This window comes from Rhopilema esculentum, chromosome 2, assembly GCF_057945365.1.
Source record: "Rhopilema esculentum isolate cy_ngs chromosome 2, ASM5794536v1, whole genome shotgun sequence".
In the NCBI taxonomy this organism is placed as follows: domain Eukaryota; kingdom Metazoa; phylum Cnidaria; class Scyphozoa; order Rhizostomeae; family Rhizostomatidae; genus Rhopilema; species Rhopilema esculentum.
This window is the reverse complement of record NC_142816.1, coordinates 109,445-127,592: the sequence shown is the minus strand read 5'-3', so window position 1 is coordinate 127,592 and position 18,148 is coordinate 109,445. Positions and strand designations below refer to the sequence as shown.

Here is an 18,148-nt window from a genome sequence, read left to right as displayed (position 1 = left end):
TATTACGTTGCGAGGAGGGCCGCATCCTTAGCAAACCAGTGGTTTAGGAAAAACAGCCAGTGTTTATGTTCAGTAAAAAAAGCGGCCTAGATAGGATAACGCATAAAGAAGGGGCGACAAACTTAGATTTTCTGACCAAAATTTTAATGCATTTTTAATTTTTCGTCAATTCAAGAGCGTAGCTAGCCAGTGGCTGTAAGGGTTGCGATAACCCCCTTTCATGTTTGGTCGGTAAACCTAAAGTTGGTAAACAAAAATATTTTAGTTTGTCGGTAAAACCGCCTATCAATGGGTGAAATAGCACAACAATTTTCCTCATCTATAATTTTACTGTTGATGTCCCACCACATACGTCAGAGCATCAATTGGAACATTACATAACTTCATCAAAACTTAAAAAAACAGAAGATAGACTCTTAACTTATTCATAGTTAAATTTGTATTCGTAGTTCAAGTTTCATTAATCAAACTACTCGAAGGCCTTAGTTCGAAGGCATTTTTAAGCGAGGGACTCATCACTCTATGGAAATATCGTACACCCAAGGGAAAAATCCCATTATTTTATCGGCTTGTACGCTATTTATACGAGAGAACTGCATCTCGTTTTTAAGCACCATACGTAAATGAAAGAGATTGAGAATAACTAATTCAGAAAAACAGTAGAATAGTTATGTTAAGCTTTTAAATAGTTTCTCTCAAAATGTAACACTTTTATAAAAAAAGACAAACGTTATATTTCCGACAATATCGGAAATTTTCCGACAAAATCGCAGTTTAGCTTCACAAGGGGCTACTTCGGTAATTGCCTCCAGTGGCGTACCCAAGGGAGGGAATGGGGGGGTCCGGACCACTTTTCTAAAATATGGTCCTCGAGAAAAGGTTTTCCAATATGTCCAAAAACGATGTAAAACTCATTGGCTGGGGGGGGGGGGGGGGGGGGTGTAGTATACTGTATGCTTGTGTCAATAACAATTGTAAAATGCTTTGCCGTTTACCGTATTATACAAAAAGGGCGTTTCCCCGCATTGCGACTGCTTGAAGGGCGTGGTCCCAACAAAATTTCCTGGGTACGCCACTGATTGCCTCCTCTGACCTCCTCTATCTACACCAATGGTAAAAGAAAGACACTCTATCCATTTGTTTTGTGTTTAAACTACAAGATGTATTTGAAGGATTTGAAAAGCTCTTGAACCTTTGAAGCTGTGTTAATTCAAAGCCTTTCACCCCATCGTGGCTTTGTCTTAAATTAATAAGTGACATCCATGCAGGCTAGGAAATTGTTTTTAAAAAGTGATAGCTGTATAGCAAGGTTCTTTAGTATTGCTGACAGAATTAGAATATTTTGTATAAAATAACTGGTCTCAAGCATAAAAAACGATAACGATAAAGGAAACATCTAAATTTGGATTAACGTAATGCGAACATGTAAACTTGTCGTAACAAGTAAAGCAACATCCAAGCATAAACAGTGTTAGATATATTTAATGATAAAAAGTAATATTCTTTAAAGTCAATCGACAGAGATTCTATTCTTTCTGCTTTGCCCTTTTTTTACCTGCTTGCTGGAGATCAATTTTATCTTAAATATTTCTTTTACGATATTGAAAAAAAAGGAATTGAGCCTTTCATCTTTTTTCTTGATCGAAGAAAATTTTCAGAGGGCCAAATGTCTTTTCGTTTTTTACAATCCAAATGGGTGATTTGACAGCAAGTGCATATGCCCGATTCGTAAGATGAAATACTCTTCTTTGATCACATACTTCAGCTGCAGCTTCTGCAATGTTTTCTGGCTTCTCAGCAGCTTTATCATAACAATTTATGATGAGGAGTTAAGCAGAGGCGTGGTGGCAGGGGGGCCAGGGGGCCATGCCCCCCTGAATAGGGGCGCAAATGGAGATAAGGAGGTGCAAAAATTTTTTGCTTGTAATATTTGGCTAGGGACAGCAAAAATGATCGTACACGGGTAGAACACTTCGCTGTTACTTGCTGTGAACCATCTAATAAAACGTGTGATTCTACAATCGAAGCACGTTGCGCTGCCTTGACCCAATCAACATTTGTGTCATATCTTTTCGTGTTAACTATGTTCGTGGCTTCATGTTTAGCACGCCAACTAACGAATATTTTACGTATGCCAAAAATGTTTTCTATTAGTTTACACTCGGAACGCCAAAAAGCCTGAGTGTACGCCAAAGATCTTCGGGTCTAATTACATGGAATGCACCCTGGCAATCAATACAGCAGCAACACAACTATGTAAGCAACATAAGCTGATCTTGCCATGTGCAAAAGATGATTGGCAAAACATGGTTGTATTAAAACAAGGTCAGCAACTTTCCCTTTTCTTTCAAAAATTTTCCAGAAACTCTACAAGCAGGCATCATTGACTTTTGTGCCAGTGGAAAGACATGTAAACTTCTCAAGTATCTCGAAATCAACAGGGTGGGTTTGAGCAACTGTTCCAAACATTCCAAAGTTGCTCATGGAGTCATTGCACTTTAACATAGCTTTCCAAAATGACTGTTTTACTTTTTTTCGAAAAAATCGTTGCAAGAGAATGCATAGAGTCCAACAACTGACAATAACACAAAAACTGCGAATCTTGCAAACTTTAGAAAGTTTGCTTAGAAAAATAGCATGAACTGTATAACAAAAACATTTCATTTCAACATAACTATTCTAACAAAACAAGTATATGCATTGGTCATTTCTCCCTTAAAAAAGTTAAGCAACATAATTTTGAAAAAAAAAACAAATCCAGAACCTTTGATTCCTATGCCTATTTTAAAAAAGGAGTTAAAACAAATCAAAATTTGCAAATAATAAAATAAATATACACATATCATTATATTACAGAAAACTTTCAAACTATAAAAAATTCACCAGGAAAATATATTTCTGATTCAATAACAAAATTCACCAGGAAAATATATCCCATTGCAATTAGTTATAAACAGAGGTGTAGTGCTAAAAGGCTGAGGGGAGGGGGGCTGAGCCCACTATATTAAAATCAGCAAGTAACCAATTTGTACTTTTAATGATTAGGTTTGGCAATGATTTGAACAATACCCCCTCTTGTTTTTTCCATAGCACTTCACTTATAAAATTTACAAGCTTCAATGATGGTGTGTGGAAATCAGAAACTTATGAATGTGTCTTTTTGCTTAACATGACAAGGCAAAATAAGACTGCTTGTGTTTGTAAAAAGTCTCTTCCACCAGCTATGCCATTTGTATCATCCATGTTATGATTGGCACCAAAAACACTGCATGTGTAGCCTGCAAATACCTGCACCCCTTGAAATGCTTGTTTTATGGCAGCAAGGAATAAAAGCATCTTCTCATGTACAATGCACGGTGGGGCAAAAATGAAAATAACTTTTGCATAGTCTTCTTCATCAGGAATGTTTTTTGACATTTCAGATAATTGTTTTACTTTTTCTTTTGGGTCACCAGAGAAAGTTTCCTTGTCAATTATAGTTGAGAAGCATTTAACATCACCACTGAAAACAAGCCCAACAATTTCATTGCTCGTTACCAACTTTCCACTGTATATGCAAGTTTCTGAATAAATTCCAACAATGCAAGTATTTTCAGAATAAACTCTCCGTATTGCATCAATTAAATGAGACAATCTTCCTAATGTCACAGGATGAATAAACATAAATACAAGTGCAGTATCCTTGGAAGCTCTTGGCAGAAAGTGTTTAAATCCTTTTATCATTTCATATATTTTCTTCATAGGGATATGGAAGTTACTGATCAGGTATTTGTCTGATTTAGGAATGAGAAGAACTCCAGCTGAATACAACTGATTAACACGTTCTAAACTATTCTGTATTGTGCTTTTCAGTGCGACTGCGTTTCTTGGTCCAAATGCTGATTTCACGGTGCAACCAATAACATTCACTTTATTGGGAATACTCTCTGTCTGGCCCTGGAGATCGATAGCATTTACCAGGCTTTGGCAAAGTGCTCTGTCATAATTCATTGTGCAAGAAATTTCATTTAAAATTATTGCTGTGCCAACATCAATCATCGTTTCAGCCAAGAACTCCTTGATTGGCTCTAGATACGACGATTCTTTGCTTGCTCTCGTTGGTAACCAAACGAAAAATATTTTGCCGACAGGGCATTGCCGATGTTCTTTTGAAAGTGCAATGTTACTTGCCACTTTCCAGGTGCTACAGACTAGCCTGCACACACGCAGACATTTTCCAGGAAGGAAGTCAAATATTCTTACAAGGATCTCGAGGGGCAAGTGCTCTGGACATCTTTCCAAGGCCAACGAAGAGTCCTTCTTGAGATCCGTCATTTTATTCAAGAAGCTTTCAAGCTAGTTCACGTGTGATGATCAACGATCTGTCCTTTACATCGCGGTGTTGGTGCGGAATACGAAGAATGTCAGTACAAAAATATTTTAGTCCACCTTGCTGTTTGTGCAAATCCCACTCGCTGTAATATTATGAAATGTTGTTGTCGTTGTTGAAATTGGCGCGAATTCTCATGTGCCCTCGTTCTTTTTTCTACGCAAAAATTTGAAATATTTACGTTTTTCTTGAAGTTAGATTTATAATAATAAATTGAAATTAACAAACATATATTGGTGATAATCTTATCCGTCTAACGAAATTAAGATGGAACTGTATATGAAGGCTGGGCACGTCGTTAGTCTATACGGCACAAAATTGTCATTATTTATAAAAAGCTAAGTTTCCCAATTACTGAGGCGTACCACATTTCATAAATTCAAATGTGCTTTAGAATCAGGGTGTCTCTTCATATTTCTTTGGGAGGGGGAGGGGTGGCGGCACATTTGCCCTACAGAAAAGTTTTCCCTGACAAAAGCTGAAAATGTGGGGAACTGGCCCTCAGTTCCCGTAACCCCAAAAATAATTATAAAGGTAGCTCGTACCCACTTGTTGGCAAACGAGGCTTGAACTCTTTCCTAGAGTGCTAGCAATTGCACAGCTTATAATTTAAGAACAAATTACGAACAATCCATTCTCAGATTTTGAAAAAACTAAGAAGAGCCAGCCTGAGCTTCAATTCACTGCTTCTTATAAAAAGAGTGTAATGGTAAATTTTATTTACATCCCTTAAGGCAATGCAGTGTCCCGACATAGTCAACGGTCCCGATGAGGCGTCGTACATATTTTGGAAAAGATTTATTGATGACATAACTTTTGTCTGGCAACACAAGCTTGAAAACCTACAAGAATTTATACAATACACCCTGTATCATCCACAAGAAAAAAAGATATTAAAAACAGTATACAGTCGACTCCGCTTAAAATCACACTACAGGTTACAGCTAGATCAAATTTAGACCCAACTATGCAAAACTATCCAAAAGAAGTTAGACCCAAATAGCCCCGTTTACAGTGTCACACTCGGTTTACAGTCACAAACTTTCAAGCAACATTTAATGTACTGTAGTATATCTGTTCTGACACCGTATTTATTTAGGCAAACTTTTTAAGGAACAAACTGAATCCCAGACCTCTCCCGGCACATGGCTGTGTGGCAACGTCCGGTTGGGATTACATTTTTTTTCTTAGTTTTCTGGCAGCGGTGCTTGTCTTTTTGTATGGTTATTAAAATAAGACGCAAATATCGACCAAGGGTGTAACACTTGAGTCCACGGTGAAAAGAAATCAGAATCTATTTAGAAATCTATTCCAAACTTACGCTGGCAATTCCTATTTTGTGCCAGTGACACAGTGTCACTGGTAGTCTTTATCATTTAACGTTTAGAACAGACAAATTCCAAGCATAATATACTTTGTAAAATGGATGTTTAAATCGAGAGATATATTGCGAAGACTGAAACTTTAGGGAATGACGATTTGTGCGAGCGGCTATACCTTTCTTGCCATTTCCATCATGTAACAATCCAAGGCTAAACTTAAATCGAACTGCTAACATATTCAACGACGGTTCTCCGCGAACTCTAATACTTATAACAACTTCATTCTAATGTTTAGCCTTTCATGTCTGTACCCTCTGAATCTCTCCCCGAATCTCTCTAAATCTAACTAAGTACGTATATTTATATGTACAAGGAAATTACCAGAAAAGCATAACTAGGCATAGAATGTTACCTAAAATAAACTAATCACTACACAACATGATGTAATCCTAATGAGGGGGTAATCCTACAACATGGTGCTGTGTAAGCGAATACAGAGCACTCAAGACACAAGGGGGATTTCCTAAGAATCTACAGAATATACAAAATACTACGTGAACAAAACAAAGTTTAATTGGTAAATAAATCTATACTTAGGCTGGCATTATTTTAGCTCTTACAACTTTCTTGTTACAGTTATATAAGAAAAACAACAAAGAAGATTCATTGGTAGAAAACACTTACCCTGCGAAAAAAACCTTTTGCCCTGCGAGAAGGTCAAATTTTCGTGGTTAGGGGGGGGGGGGGGGGGGGTTGAACCAGCCCCCATACCACCGTCAAGTGACGCCCCTGTTTAGAATCGCACATTGACATTTGCCCGAGTTGTTGTTATTGTTATCTTCAATTGCTCCTCCGTTGCGCTGTAGACTTGCATACAGTTTCCCGCCAGTTAATTTTTGTAGGCTCTGGTCGTAAAAATCACGCTGATTGACCGTAAGAAAAAACCCTTCTTGAGATTAGATATGGAACTCCTTGTTGATTTGAAGAGTAAGTATTTAATCTAGCAATGCACCAGGAACTTTAGAGGGCTTTAGACCAGTGGATGATTTAAGGCATAGCCACTTTTATAGATGAACATATAGATCGCCGAAACAAAGGGGGGCCTTCATCTCGTTAGTTAACCCACTTTGAAGGCTCCTTCTTAAGAATTCTGCTTCGATTTGTCTTTTAAACAATTTTATTGTCGTTGTTGCGTTCTTTAGTTGATTTGTTTATAATTTATATAACTAACTAGCTTTTTTAGAAATGTAGTAGAATTTAAATTAAATCAAAAAGTCAAATCAAAATCAAATTTCAGTTCAGGGGGCTGGCTGCGTCGGGAAAGAGGAAGTGTTAAGCCACACTTTCTTCTTTGAAGACATGCAGGCACGCCGGAGCCACACTTTCTTGAAGACATGCAGCCACGCCGGAGCCGAGGGGCTGGGGGGGCTGTCATAAAAGTTTGCCAAATAGTCTTAAGCCCTCCCCCAGTCTTTAGCCCTCCTTTCGTTCATCTCACTGTTGATACCATAGGATTGGATCTATCATAATTAAAAGAGGCATCCTTTGCATTAATGTCTTTTGTAATTTTGACTCTCATAAAACATAGGTGGTCGTTATGAAAAGTTTGCCCTTTAGAGACCCAAACTAGCTTTCAAGGGCCTTGCTCCAGACTGCCAAGTTCGGTTATGCGCAGGGAACGCGCTTCCCAGCCAATTTTTTTTGCTGAAATCCAGTCTGTGGATTTTTGCAAATTTAGTTTAATCTGCATTATTGGAACACTGACTTTAATGTGAATCGAGGTTTAAAAATGCTATTTAAAAATGGAATTCTGCAGCTTTTAACCTGTTATTTTGCAACATGATTTGTTCCCATGCAAGCACAAGTGGCAGAAAATAAAATCTGGGCCCTGATTAAGAAGGTCTCAAAGCCAAGGTCTTAAACAACCCTGACTTAGAATCAAAATTGGCACCCTTGTTTCATTGCTTCAAATCAAGATTTGAAAGTATACATTGATGGAAGAACTCAAAACTCTGTTGAGTTTTGGTTTTTTTTTCAAATTGCAAACAGAAAATGGACCAACCAAATTTGAATTTTTATATGAATTTGGTTATTTAGCTTCATCAAATGTTTGATAAACACAGCTTCTCATTTCTTAAAGTGTTTTTTTATACTAGGTAGAAAATGTACAAAACAAACTGAAGTACAGAATTCCAAAGCCCCATTTCTGTTTGCCTCTCAGTAGTTGGAATTAAAAAGTAAATCTGTTTTGAAGTTAGAACCACATTTATCTGTATCATGCTTTTTCAAGTATATTATAATGTTCTCAATTAATCAACAGCTTTTTCAAAACCTCTTTTGAAAAGGACACAAATGAAAAATCTAAGCACAATGCCAACCATAAGTTTTCATACAAAGCTCATAATCTGGATTTGAAATTTTGGTAAAGATGTCAAATGATAGTGAGAATCCCTCAAGCAATCCCCAACCACCAGCTCTGACTGCAGAGGAGAAAGAAATACTGGAAGGGGACAAAATTGGCAAGTATTTTGAACTTTCAACACAAGAATAGAGAAATGATTCAACCAAGTATTATTTAACACTGTTGGTAATGTGTTGTGCACTAGTGCATTATTGGTTGATGATGCTAGGAAATGATCTCTTTGATTTTTCTTTATAATTCTCACCAAATTTTTGCTTCATTTTTGACAACTGTGATCTCTGTTATACAGGTGAAACGGCATATAGCAAGAAATGGGTACTAAGCATTCTTGTTCGCATGGCAGAAGTTACAAGATGTGGTCCTGCGGTAAAAGATGAACATGATCCTCAGGAATCAGATGGTGAAAATGAAGTAGATCCTGTTTCAGAAGAAGAGCTTTGTGAATTGTGGGATATGACTATGGACTCTGTCAGTATTTTCTGCTAGAAATGTATGCCTTGATATATAAAGGGATGGGTCTTGCAAAAAGTAACAACTATTTTCTCAGAATCTAAGCAAGAACTAAGGGTGCATCTTATACAAAAATGCTCAAAGTATTTTAAAATATAATGCTAATATCTTGTTAATGTTTAATTGGATGTTCACCTCCGCAAAGTTAAGGAGGTTTCCTGTGTTTTCTTCAGAACTTTGTTTCGAGAATATTTTCTGTGAACAATGCTTTGGATTTTTCGAAGACTACAGTGAACTATTGTTATAAGATAATGATTGGAGGTGTAATAAGAATAAAAAGGTTTAAAGGTTTATCATTCACACAGGTTAAGAAAAGAGCATATGTTAAATTGAAAAGTTTATATAGTTTATAAGTTTATATAAATGTTCTCTGCTATTATAGCCCCCTTCTATTTAGGTACCAGTTCATAGGTTTTGGTAAAATCTGATATTTTTGGTAGAAAGTGATTAACAAGTTTTTTCTTTGTGTTTATTGTTGGCATGGATTTCTCATCAACTTCCTGCTGGGAATTATCATGCTGTCTTTATATTGTAACTTTCTCCTGTTTTTATTGCAGGATGTTTCCAACTATTTAATTAGCCAAGAAGGCATCTCTGTTATAGAGGAAGTTTTGATTCATGAAGAGTCACCACGTAAACAGGTCAGCACAGCATTTGAATGAAATTGACAGCTATTGCTTCTCGGTCCTTTTATTTTGTGGTAGCATTGAGCTGTTTCTATTTTATCAGCCATAGAGTTTCGTGGGAGTGCATCAAAAAAATAACTTCATGTATGTATCCAGTGGCAGTTTCCTATGAATGGCTAGAAAAGACCACTAATTCTCTGAGAGAAAAAAATTTTACTCCCCCATTTTCACAATCTGACATGAATTATCATAAAAAACCTTTCAGAGATTTCAGAGAGTATGATGTTGCAAGATTTTTATCTCTACCTTGTCCCCCCCTCGATTGAAACTGGCACACTTTCCGGAAATGTTCTCCATGCCCTTAAATATTCACATGGAATGAACAGTTTGGTGTTTTGTTCCAGTCTGTCACAAACTGGCCAAGAATTGGAGTTACTGTAAAAGCTCTATTAAGCTCCCACTCTCTATTAAGTCCCCCCTTTTAAGCCTTTGTTGTCAAACGAGGAAAACATGTGCCTAAGAAGACAGTTGAAATTTGTTTGAAGATATCCCATGTTTATCAATTAATCCTGGTGATTCTGATGAAGATGAGGTTAATTAGACTTTTGAAGCTGCTAGCGAAGTTTTCTGACAACATTTGTATAACATTTAAAATCATTGCCTGATTTTTATAACAGAAAATAGACAAGAGCATTCTTAAAACATTTTTTACTTCAAATTTTTAACAAGCCCCCTTTCTCTAATAAGCCCCCTCTCTTTTAGGCCCCCATCTAGGACTGAAACAGTAAATAAGCCCCTGGCAGGCTTAATTTAGCTTTTACGGTAAGCCACAGGACTATATAAGATTCAATGCAATAGTGCTAATTTTATGCGGAAGATTTCCAGTTTTTTCCATGACATTTTTTATTATGATTAAAATTGTATCAATGTTTGCAATGGGAACAAAATTCGTATTTCCGTTAACATTTGTATTCTTTTCAGGAAATATATTTGGGGATTTTAGCAAATATGGCATGCACATCAAATGTTTGCAAGGAAATTTTGAAACATCCTACTATTATGTATGTTTGTACAGTATTATTTTATCTACTGCTCAAGAAGTATGTCATTTGCTTACATTGTTATGTCAATTTGATTTATCATAATAATTGTCTCATTCAGAAAACCGCCATGATTTATTCATTGAATCATATTTATATATTTGATTTTAAATCTAATTAAAATCAGTATCTTCCATTCAAATGCTACTTGTCCTAGCTCAATTGTGAATTCCCTAAATGTACTTCATATTTAACAGTTGGTTGGTTTCAGAAGTTTTAACATTTATTTATTAAAGTACATTTCTGTTAATATTGGGCGTGCGATCACAGGCACATGCCTCGATACACGCCTCAAGTTTACCAGGCATGTTTTTGATCGTACACGCAGAACCATGTTTTGTCTGACTATTCTTTTTCTTTTTTGTTTCTTTTATTTTCTTGTTATTTTTCTCACAAGTGGTTTTTTAATTTCTCATCTGTGTGAGTTATCTTGATAGCATTTCTGGGAGGGGGGGAGGGGGGAACGCGTTTTCAAGTGACTCCGTTGTCGAATGAATCAACTTTGAACAATGTTGTTGAGTGGCTCCGGTTTCGAATCGGCTCTTATATGAAAACAGAGTAATGGCAAGAGGGCCTCAAAGTTTGAAGGTACAGGGACGTGCCATTATTTAGGGCTACCTTTATTCTGAAAAGTGTGGAATTATCGGTACTGATTTTTTAAATTTTTGCGGAACTATGGGTACCATTTGAAGAAACATGCAGAATTATGGGTACCATTTTGTGGAAATATTGCGAAATTATTAGGAGGGAGGTTTAGCATTAACAAAATGAATGTCCAGTTAGAATTAAAGTATGAAATATGTATAATATTGAGATTTTGGGGCATAGGACGTGAAAAGTCTGGTTAATGATTTTTTATGTGCTTTAAAAATGTTGTTTGCTCTGCAGAATAATGGGTATGTTTTTCATCATGTTTGCGGAATTATGGGTCACATTTTTTAAGGCATTTGCGGAATTATGGGCCCAAAATTTTAACCAAAATGGCACGTCCCCGTCCAAAATTAAGCATATTTACCCCCCGAGACGCCATCACACGCCTTAACTTTTCAAGTCGTGCGATTACCAGCACGCCGACAAATTTAATATTACCAGGACCGCTAATATGTAATGTTATACCATACTGAGACATTTATTGTAAGGTGAAAGAAACAATTCATAAAAATATTCTTCTACTCTAGATTTCAGTCGTTGGATGTTAACTAATGCTGTTTATTTTAGTGACATTGCTTTGTGGTATATCAAAAGTCCAGACACAAGATCATTGATTGAGCTTTCAAGGTGTGTATGACTTTTCTAACACCAACGTTGCTCCTTGTGGTACAATTATCGAGATGCTGTATGTCCTTTGAATATTGCTTATAGAAAAGGAACGAAAGATATCACTGGTGAATAAAGAATTTCAAAATGAAAATGTCACTTTCCACAGCCTATTTGTCTGAAATCATTTGTCTCGACTGCATGTTCAGAACCAAATTACAATAATAATTGTACAGGAGGTATTGAACACACATTGCTGGCAATGACATCATTACTAGTGAACTTTTCATTGGCATGTTATCAAAGAAATATTTTTTTATACATGTTTATTCTGATTTTGTGTTTGAATTCTCCCATTGACCGCTACTCTCTTTAAAAAATACATTCGTTGAGGACTTAATTTGTCTTTACTAGGCTGTGAGAGACTCTTGGTTTTGTGATATGCTTCTCCTTCATTTTTAGAGAAGAAAACTCGAAACATTTTTTTTTCATTTCTGGCGCTATGTTATATTTCGTGGCTTGTCTATTTATTATCTTGTGTCTATGAATTCATCTTTCAAATGTCTTCCATTTTCACAGGCTAATCAGCGTTTTCATTTCAAACAAGGAATGCCGAGAGGAATTTATTGAAAGATTGCGGTCGAAGTTGGTTGTTGAAGAAATGATTTCTCTTTTGGATAATTCCTTAAATGGTATGTTCTCTTTAGCTTTGCTGCAGACATCGTCTCTAGAAAGTTAGCACTTCAAAGGGAAGTATCTTCGTTTTTTAAATGTTAATGTCCTATTGTGTTATTTCTGAGCAAAGAAGAAAAGTGAATTTTTGTATGAATCTCTAGCAGTGGCTTGCATGATTTATATCTTCGTTTTTTCTAAGTCTTTCAAGATGTTTGTTTTGATATATTTTGACTCACAGTCAAATCAAATGATTTCTTAGTTCTATTTATGCGAATTTCTAGTCTTCTAGACAAATAACTTCTTTGAATTTTTGCAGTTGAGCTACTAGATATTGGCACCAAAGTGATTGATCAGTTGCTTTTTAACGATGGACGCATTCTTGAAGAACTTTCAAGTAAAAAGATCGTCACATTGATTTGTGATATTTACAGAAGAGTGGCGTACGTAGCGCTTTTTTAAATATCATTAAGTTCTAGTTGCTTTACTTTTTCACGTAAGCTGCTTTCAGGCAAACGGAGTAAATGAACGAATTTTTTTAGACACTTACAAAGTTGCTACATGGTAATATTATAAGAGTTGAACCTCTAAAGTTCAGAAAATTGAATGCTTTCTTATTTAGACCTGACTGTCAGCATTGCTTCTAGCCATTTGAATTTTTTATAGCGTCAAACATCCGCAAACTGTTGGGCAACTGCTTCACATCCTACAACTAATTTCAACTACAGAAAAAGGTGTTTCGTCACTTGGTAAGATATTTTTGCAAGGTTACAGGCTTTGAATTTCCCTTGTGCTGTTTGAAGTGCGAACCAATATTGTGCTTCCGTAGCATTTCAGCCTGGAAATCTTTACATTTGAAATATATTCAAAACGAAATAAGCCTTTGGTATCCTAAAATAAGCCTTCGATATGTACCTATGAACCTTCGGTTATCCGTCTTTTATACTATGAGGACTGTTCGTTCTATTCTTCCATGCTATATCGAATAAATAAAATAGTAGGAAAGTGAAATGTTCTGGTAGGTTGCTACATGGCTTTGAGGAACCCCATGCATCATGATGGACAACCATAAGAAAAGGAGTTACTTCTCCAGCAATATGACTACATTAATGATATATTTGTGCCCTCCTCTTATTATCATTTCATTTCTTTCTAGTTTCAGTTGAAGATAGTTTACTGATCGCAAAAATTATCCTGAAAGAAGGAAGCAAAAACATATCTCCCTCCGAATCTTCATTCCAGTCTCTGGCTTCATCGTGTTGCGTTCTTAATGTTGTCATGTGTGCAGACGAGAGGAAAACGAAACAATTTTCTGATGAAGGTTTAACTTCCTTATAATTCTTCTTTTGAAACCTCCTTTTTTGATATTATCTGCTGCAGTTTGTAGATATAGCAATGTTTCAGTGTTGTTTATTGAAGGTAAGATTATTGTTATTTCTGTTATGGCATAGGTTCCTGCATCATTTTGAGTCTACTCTCATGCCCTGTCACTTTGTCGATGGTGTTTACAAATATTTTCTGATAGTTTCTGTTGTTTGTTTTTTAATTTCAAACCAATGTTTAAATTTCCTTATTTATCGTAGTTTGTTGCTATAGAACTTTTTCCATTCTGCAATTCTTCTGATCGCAGAAAACTCATCCTTTTTAATTTTTTTCTATTATTACGACGATTAAACGTTTACTCTATATTTTTTGTCTATCGATAAAGCAACATATGTTTTTTCATTTACTTCTTATGCGATGTGACTTTGACGTCATTTCTTACGCTGCAGAGTTGGAAATATTGCTAACCGTTTTAACGTTTGCGGAGGAGCTCTGCGCCCATCTCAGTTGTTACGAAGGAAATCTAGACAAGGAGAGCAGGGAAAAAGACGTCGATTATGATGATTATGATGCTCTAGATATGTATCTCGACTACCTTGACGCTGTTGTCGATTTTCTTGTTGTGCTCAGCGAGATGTTTTTGAATGCAAAGGTATACAAAATTTTGTGATTATTATTGTATCTATTATTCCGTTGTTTAAGATAGTTTTTCCTTTTTTCCAAAGATAAAGCGAATGATAAGCATTAATTACAAAAAATGATGGGTATAAAATTTAGAATAAAGATCTGGTCAACCTTGCTAAATATGTTATACATATAAAAGAAGGACGTATTTTTTATATTTGTTCGTTTTAATATGCATTTATAATATTTATTATATTTATATACATTTATTCAATCCTATGTTTATTAAAGTTTGAAGAAAACCCAGCATGATTGTGACCGCTCTTAGCTTCTTTCAATTGAAATTTCCCTTTGCATTCCCAATGTATTGCCTTTTTATTTTAAACAGTGACGAACAAAAATGTGTCTATTTTCAAACCTTCTTTGTAGATTTTTATTCATTGATGCATTCTTTATTAATATCAATGTAAGTAGTCCATAACACATGCTATTTAACGAGAGAGCTTTGTAAATCTGTTTTGTAATCTCAAAACATATTGTTCATGGAATAACAATGATTAGGAATCTCATGTCTCGTGTATCTAAATATTAAAATTTTCTCCTAGATATCCAAAGAGATGCAGAAATCCTTGGAGGAAAGAAGGAATGAATTGCAATCAATTCTCACCATTTTGGATGACATTCCAAAGCATTCTTCGAATGTGAGTAAATGCACTTTTTGTTTATCTTATTCCAATCAGTATCCGTATACACTTCGAATGTTCGTAAATATTTTTCAGGTTTTATTGATTTTTGGTTATGCTCAACATTCCTTTTAAGTCTTTTTTAAAATATAACCATGTTTCTTTGCGAGTTCTTGAAATAAATGTAAATGTATTTCCAGTGGCCTGCTTAAATAAACTTCATAAATGCATTGATGTATGTTTAGTTATGTTTATTTATGTTTATTTATGTTTATTTATGTTTATTTATGTAAAACCATCAGTTGATAATCACATAGCGAAATGATTTTGTTTATGCATTGTACTTGCATGTCTAGAATGGGAAAGAGCCTGGTGGCAATAATGATACTAAGTTTTTCAACAAGAGAATCATGTAACAATTTTTCAGCATGATGCGGACATGTTTTATTGTAGAATTGACTGCAAAGAATACTGACGTAATTTGAGCTACAAATCCTTTTTTGTTCGATAAAAAAAGTTACAAACAAAGTTACCTAAAACTATACCGAACGAAAATTACTATACTACATTACAAGGACGGCCAGGAGGAGCAATATATCATGGCTACCTCCTAGCACTAGACATATATTCAAAACACAATATTAAAAAAGATTTTAAAACTAAATAAACTACAAAAGAAATAAATCGAGAGGAGATTTAGAGATTTTTGTTCATGCATTGATCAAACCGTTTGGAGGCCCATGCATTGATCAAACCGATGATTGATCAAATCAAACATCGGATATATATACTCCAATGTTACCGTAAGGATTTTTGCATTGAGATCAAATTGTAATTATTCATCGCCATAAAGGATGACTCTTAGTAACTCTTTATTTGAAAGATTTAACAAACCATGAGGCAACAATATCGCATCTACACTGTTGAGAAGATCACGTCTATTTACATCATAAGTATGGCAGAGCAGAAAATTGTGCTCTATGTCCTCAGCACCATCATTTGTTGGGCACAAAGGGTTCAAAGTATCCCTGAAATTGTGCTTGAATTTATGAAAATTTAGCTTACTGAGTCAAACCCATAGCTGTGTTGGGATGGCCAAGCGTTTTGGGTCATAAATACGATAGACCGGCTTTGGGAGTGGGCGGATAATTGACAGTAATTTTTTCTTGAAAATATTCACACAGCTGGATAGTCTAATTTCAGGGTCGAGCCTTTCCCATTCTGATAAGCAGTTTGGGTAAAACCTTGATTTGAAACCTAGCGTTCTTGCACGTACTTGCCCAATCGTAGCGCGTCTGCGAAGATCATAGCTGGACTCTTGTAGATGAAGAATGGGATATCTTGTGTAATCTGAAGTCAGATTATTGACTATTTTGTAAAAAAGGACGAAAAGTTTATAAAAAAGCGTCTGCTCCATCGTCGAAAGTTCAATGATTCCCACCCAAGTTCGTCATACAACTTCTCACGGGATATACCCTTCTAGGTGCCTGTTATTGCTAGTGCAGCGAAGTGTTTGACAGCTTCCGGTTTTTCGCCTTGATTAGATAATACAACAACATCGTGACTGAATTCGGAAATAATAATCCTTGATTACTACTTAAGTTTAACTAAAAGCTTAGTCTTTGAATTTCAGTATTTGGGTTTTCATATTCGTTCAACTTCAAAGCAAACATTCCATATGTCTTCTGTGCTTTTTCACCTACTTAAATGATTCCATTCGCATGTTTGAAGCTCTTGGTCTAGCTTTTGTTTTTAAATCTGTTATGGACGTTGAAATTTATAGGAAAATGTTATGGACGTTGAGATATTGAATGTTTTATTGTAGGCAAAGAAAATCAAGCTTTTGTTCAAAATTAAAGGAACAGATGAAGACTGCACAGAAAATGCTACAGACAAAAGCAAAGAAATCAAGCAAAGATGAATGAATAAGAATTTAAGACATAATAAACTTTTTAGGTTGCCGCCATGAATGATAGAAAATCATGGTGTAGCATTGCTTTAATAACAAAATGAGCAGTGCATGAATCCTTTGTTTTTAAACGGGCAAAGTTTCTTCAGGGTCTCAAAATGATAGATATTCCATCTCTAAAACAGTTCTCAATCTAAAACAACTCGTGCAACTTCTTTGACGCATTCATAAATTCTTTTCAAATAAATTTGTGAAAAACTCTGGCTACGGAAGCCTGTTTCTACACTGAAATTTGTGGTTAATGATTTGTCTATTAATATTTCTCTTGTTGCCAGAAATATTTAGTAAGTTTTTTTATCGGAAGAATCGAGCGAGCCGTTTCGACGGACTGAAACTTGACCTAAAGCCGTTTGATTTTTGTGTGTTTTTCGTAGAAATCTTTTCAGTCTAATGAGCTTCACTTAATTTGTATAGACATCTGCCCCAAGCTTAATACTTTTTTTATGATTTTTATAGGATCCATTATGTAATGTTTTCATATTTTCTTTGTTTCGTGTACTAAGTGGCAAGGTAAAGGAAAACTAGGGATTGTTTTGTTTTACGGTGTTCCCTGGGGCCACATTTGATGTTTCCAATAGGCCTTCCAATTGATGTAGTCAAACTCAATCTTGCCCTACGAACGGGCTTTTCATGTAAAATAGGGCGCAGTATTTTAAGAGATGAAAAATGAAAATACTGTTATCATCGTTATCTTATAATTTTTTGCGAGTTTCTCTCTCGGCTGTGGATAATAAATGTGATTCTAAGAATTCACCTGAGCATTTGCGCAACAATTTATTACTTGAAGACCATTGTTACTTCAGTATTCCTTTTATGAGTTAATGTAATCAGTTCAGTCAATCTAAACACTTTGGTGTACACAACGAATTTATGTTGTTGGGAAGGCTTTTGTCATCAAAATTATTTGTGATCAAACTCCAGTAAAGAACAAGGCCAACGTATTCAACTTAAATGCAACGAGAAGCCATTTCGATATTCTATGACTAATGCAAGTTCCCCTTTCTTAAAATTATAAGTATTATTATCATTTCTTTAATTATTATCAATTTATTTAAATAAGGCACCTACATAAGTATCAACAGAATGAAGAATTATTCAATCCAACTGCAAAGTAAAGTTTTTTAAAACGAAGAAAATATATTTCTATATATAAATGTATTACTAAATAACTGGCGGAGAATACAAATATACATATTATACAATTTTTTTGTATTTACAATGCAACACTTCTTATCTGCTCAAGACACAACACGAGCCACCAAAGGTCTACA

The 18,148-nt window shown here is 35.3% G+C and overlaps 2 protein-coding genes across 2 annotated transcripts; one reads left to right on the top strand and one right to left on the bottom strand.

Annotated features, from left to right (window-relative positions):
* Positions 1-1,722: 1,722 nt before the first annotated feature.
* On the bottom strand, positions 1,723-4,513 carry LOC135695500 (uncharacterized). Its single transcript, XM_065214612.2, has one exon. The coding sequence runs from the start codon at positions 4,312-4,314 to the stop codon at positions 3,145-3,147; it is 1,170 nt and encodes a 389-aa protein (XP_065070684.2). The 5' UTR covers positions 4,315-4,513; the 3' UTR covers positions 1,723-3,144.
* A 2,022-nt stretch (positions 4,514-6,535) lies between these two features.
* LOC135695525 (protein saal1) lies at positions 6,536-16,933 on the top strand. Its single transcript, XM_065214642.2, has 13 exons — positions 6,536-6,678; positions 8,037-8,210; positions 8,403-8,581; positions 9,181-9,264; positions 10,231-10,310; positions 11,568-11,627; positions 12,186-12,298; positions 12,598-12,721; positions 12,945-13,027; positions 13,435-13,599; positions 14,051-14,253; positions 14,831-14,926; positions 16,734-16,933. The coding sequence occupies exons 2-13, from the start codon at positions 8,120-8,122 to the stop codon at positions 16,827-16,829; spliced, it is 1,374 nt and encodes a 457-aa protein (XP_065070714.2). The 5' UTR covers positions 6,536-6,678; positions 8,037-8,119; the 3' UTR covers positions 16,830-16,933.
* Positions 16,934-18,148: the final 1,215 nt, after the last annotated feature.

Coding starts and splice junctions, on each gene's coding strand:
- LOC135695500 (XM_065214612.2), bottom strand. CDS start 4,314: ATGACGGATCTCAAGAAGGACTCTTCGTTGGCCTTGGAAAGATGTCCA.
- LOC135695525 (XM_065214642.2), top strand. CDS start 8,120: ATGTCAAATGATAGTGAGAATCCCTCAAGCAATCCCCAACCACCAGCT. Junction 12,299..12,597: donor TTTGGATAATTCCTTAAATG/GTATGTTCTCTT, acceptor GAATTTTTGCAG/TTGAGCTACTAGATATTGGC. Junction 14,927..16,733: donor TTCCAAAGCATTCTTCGAAT/GTGAGTAAATGC, acceptor GTTTTATTGTAG/GCAAAGAAAATCAAGCTTTT.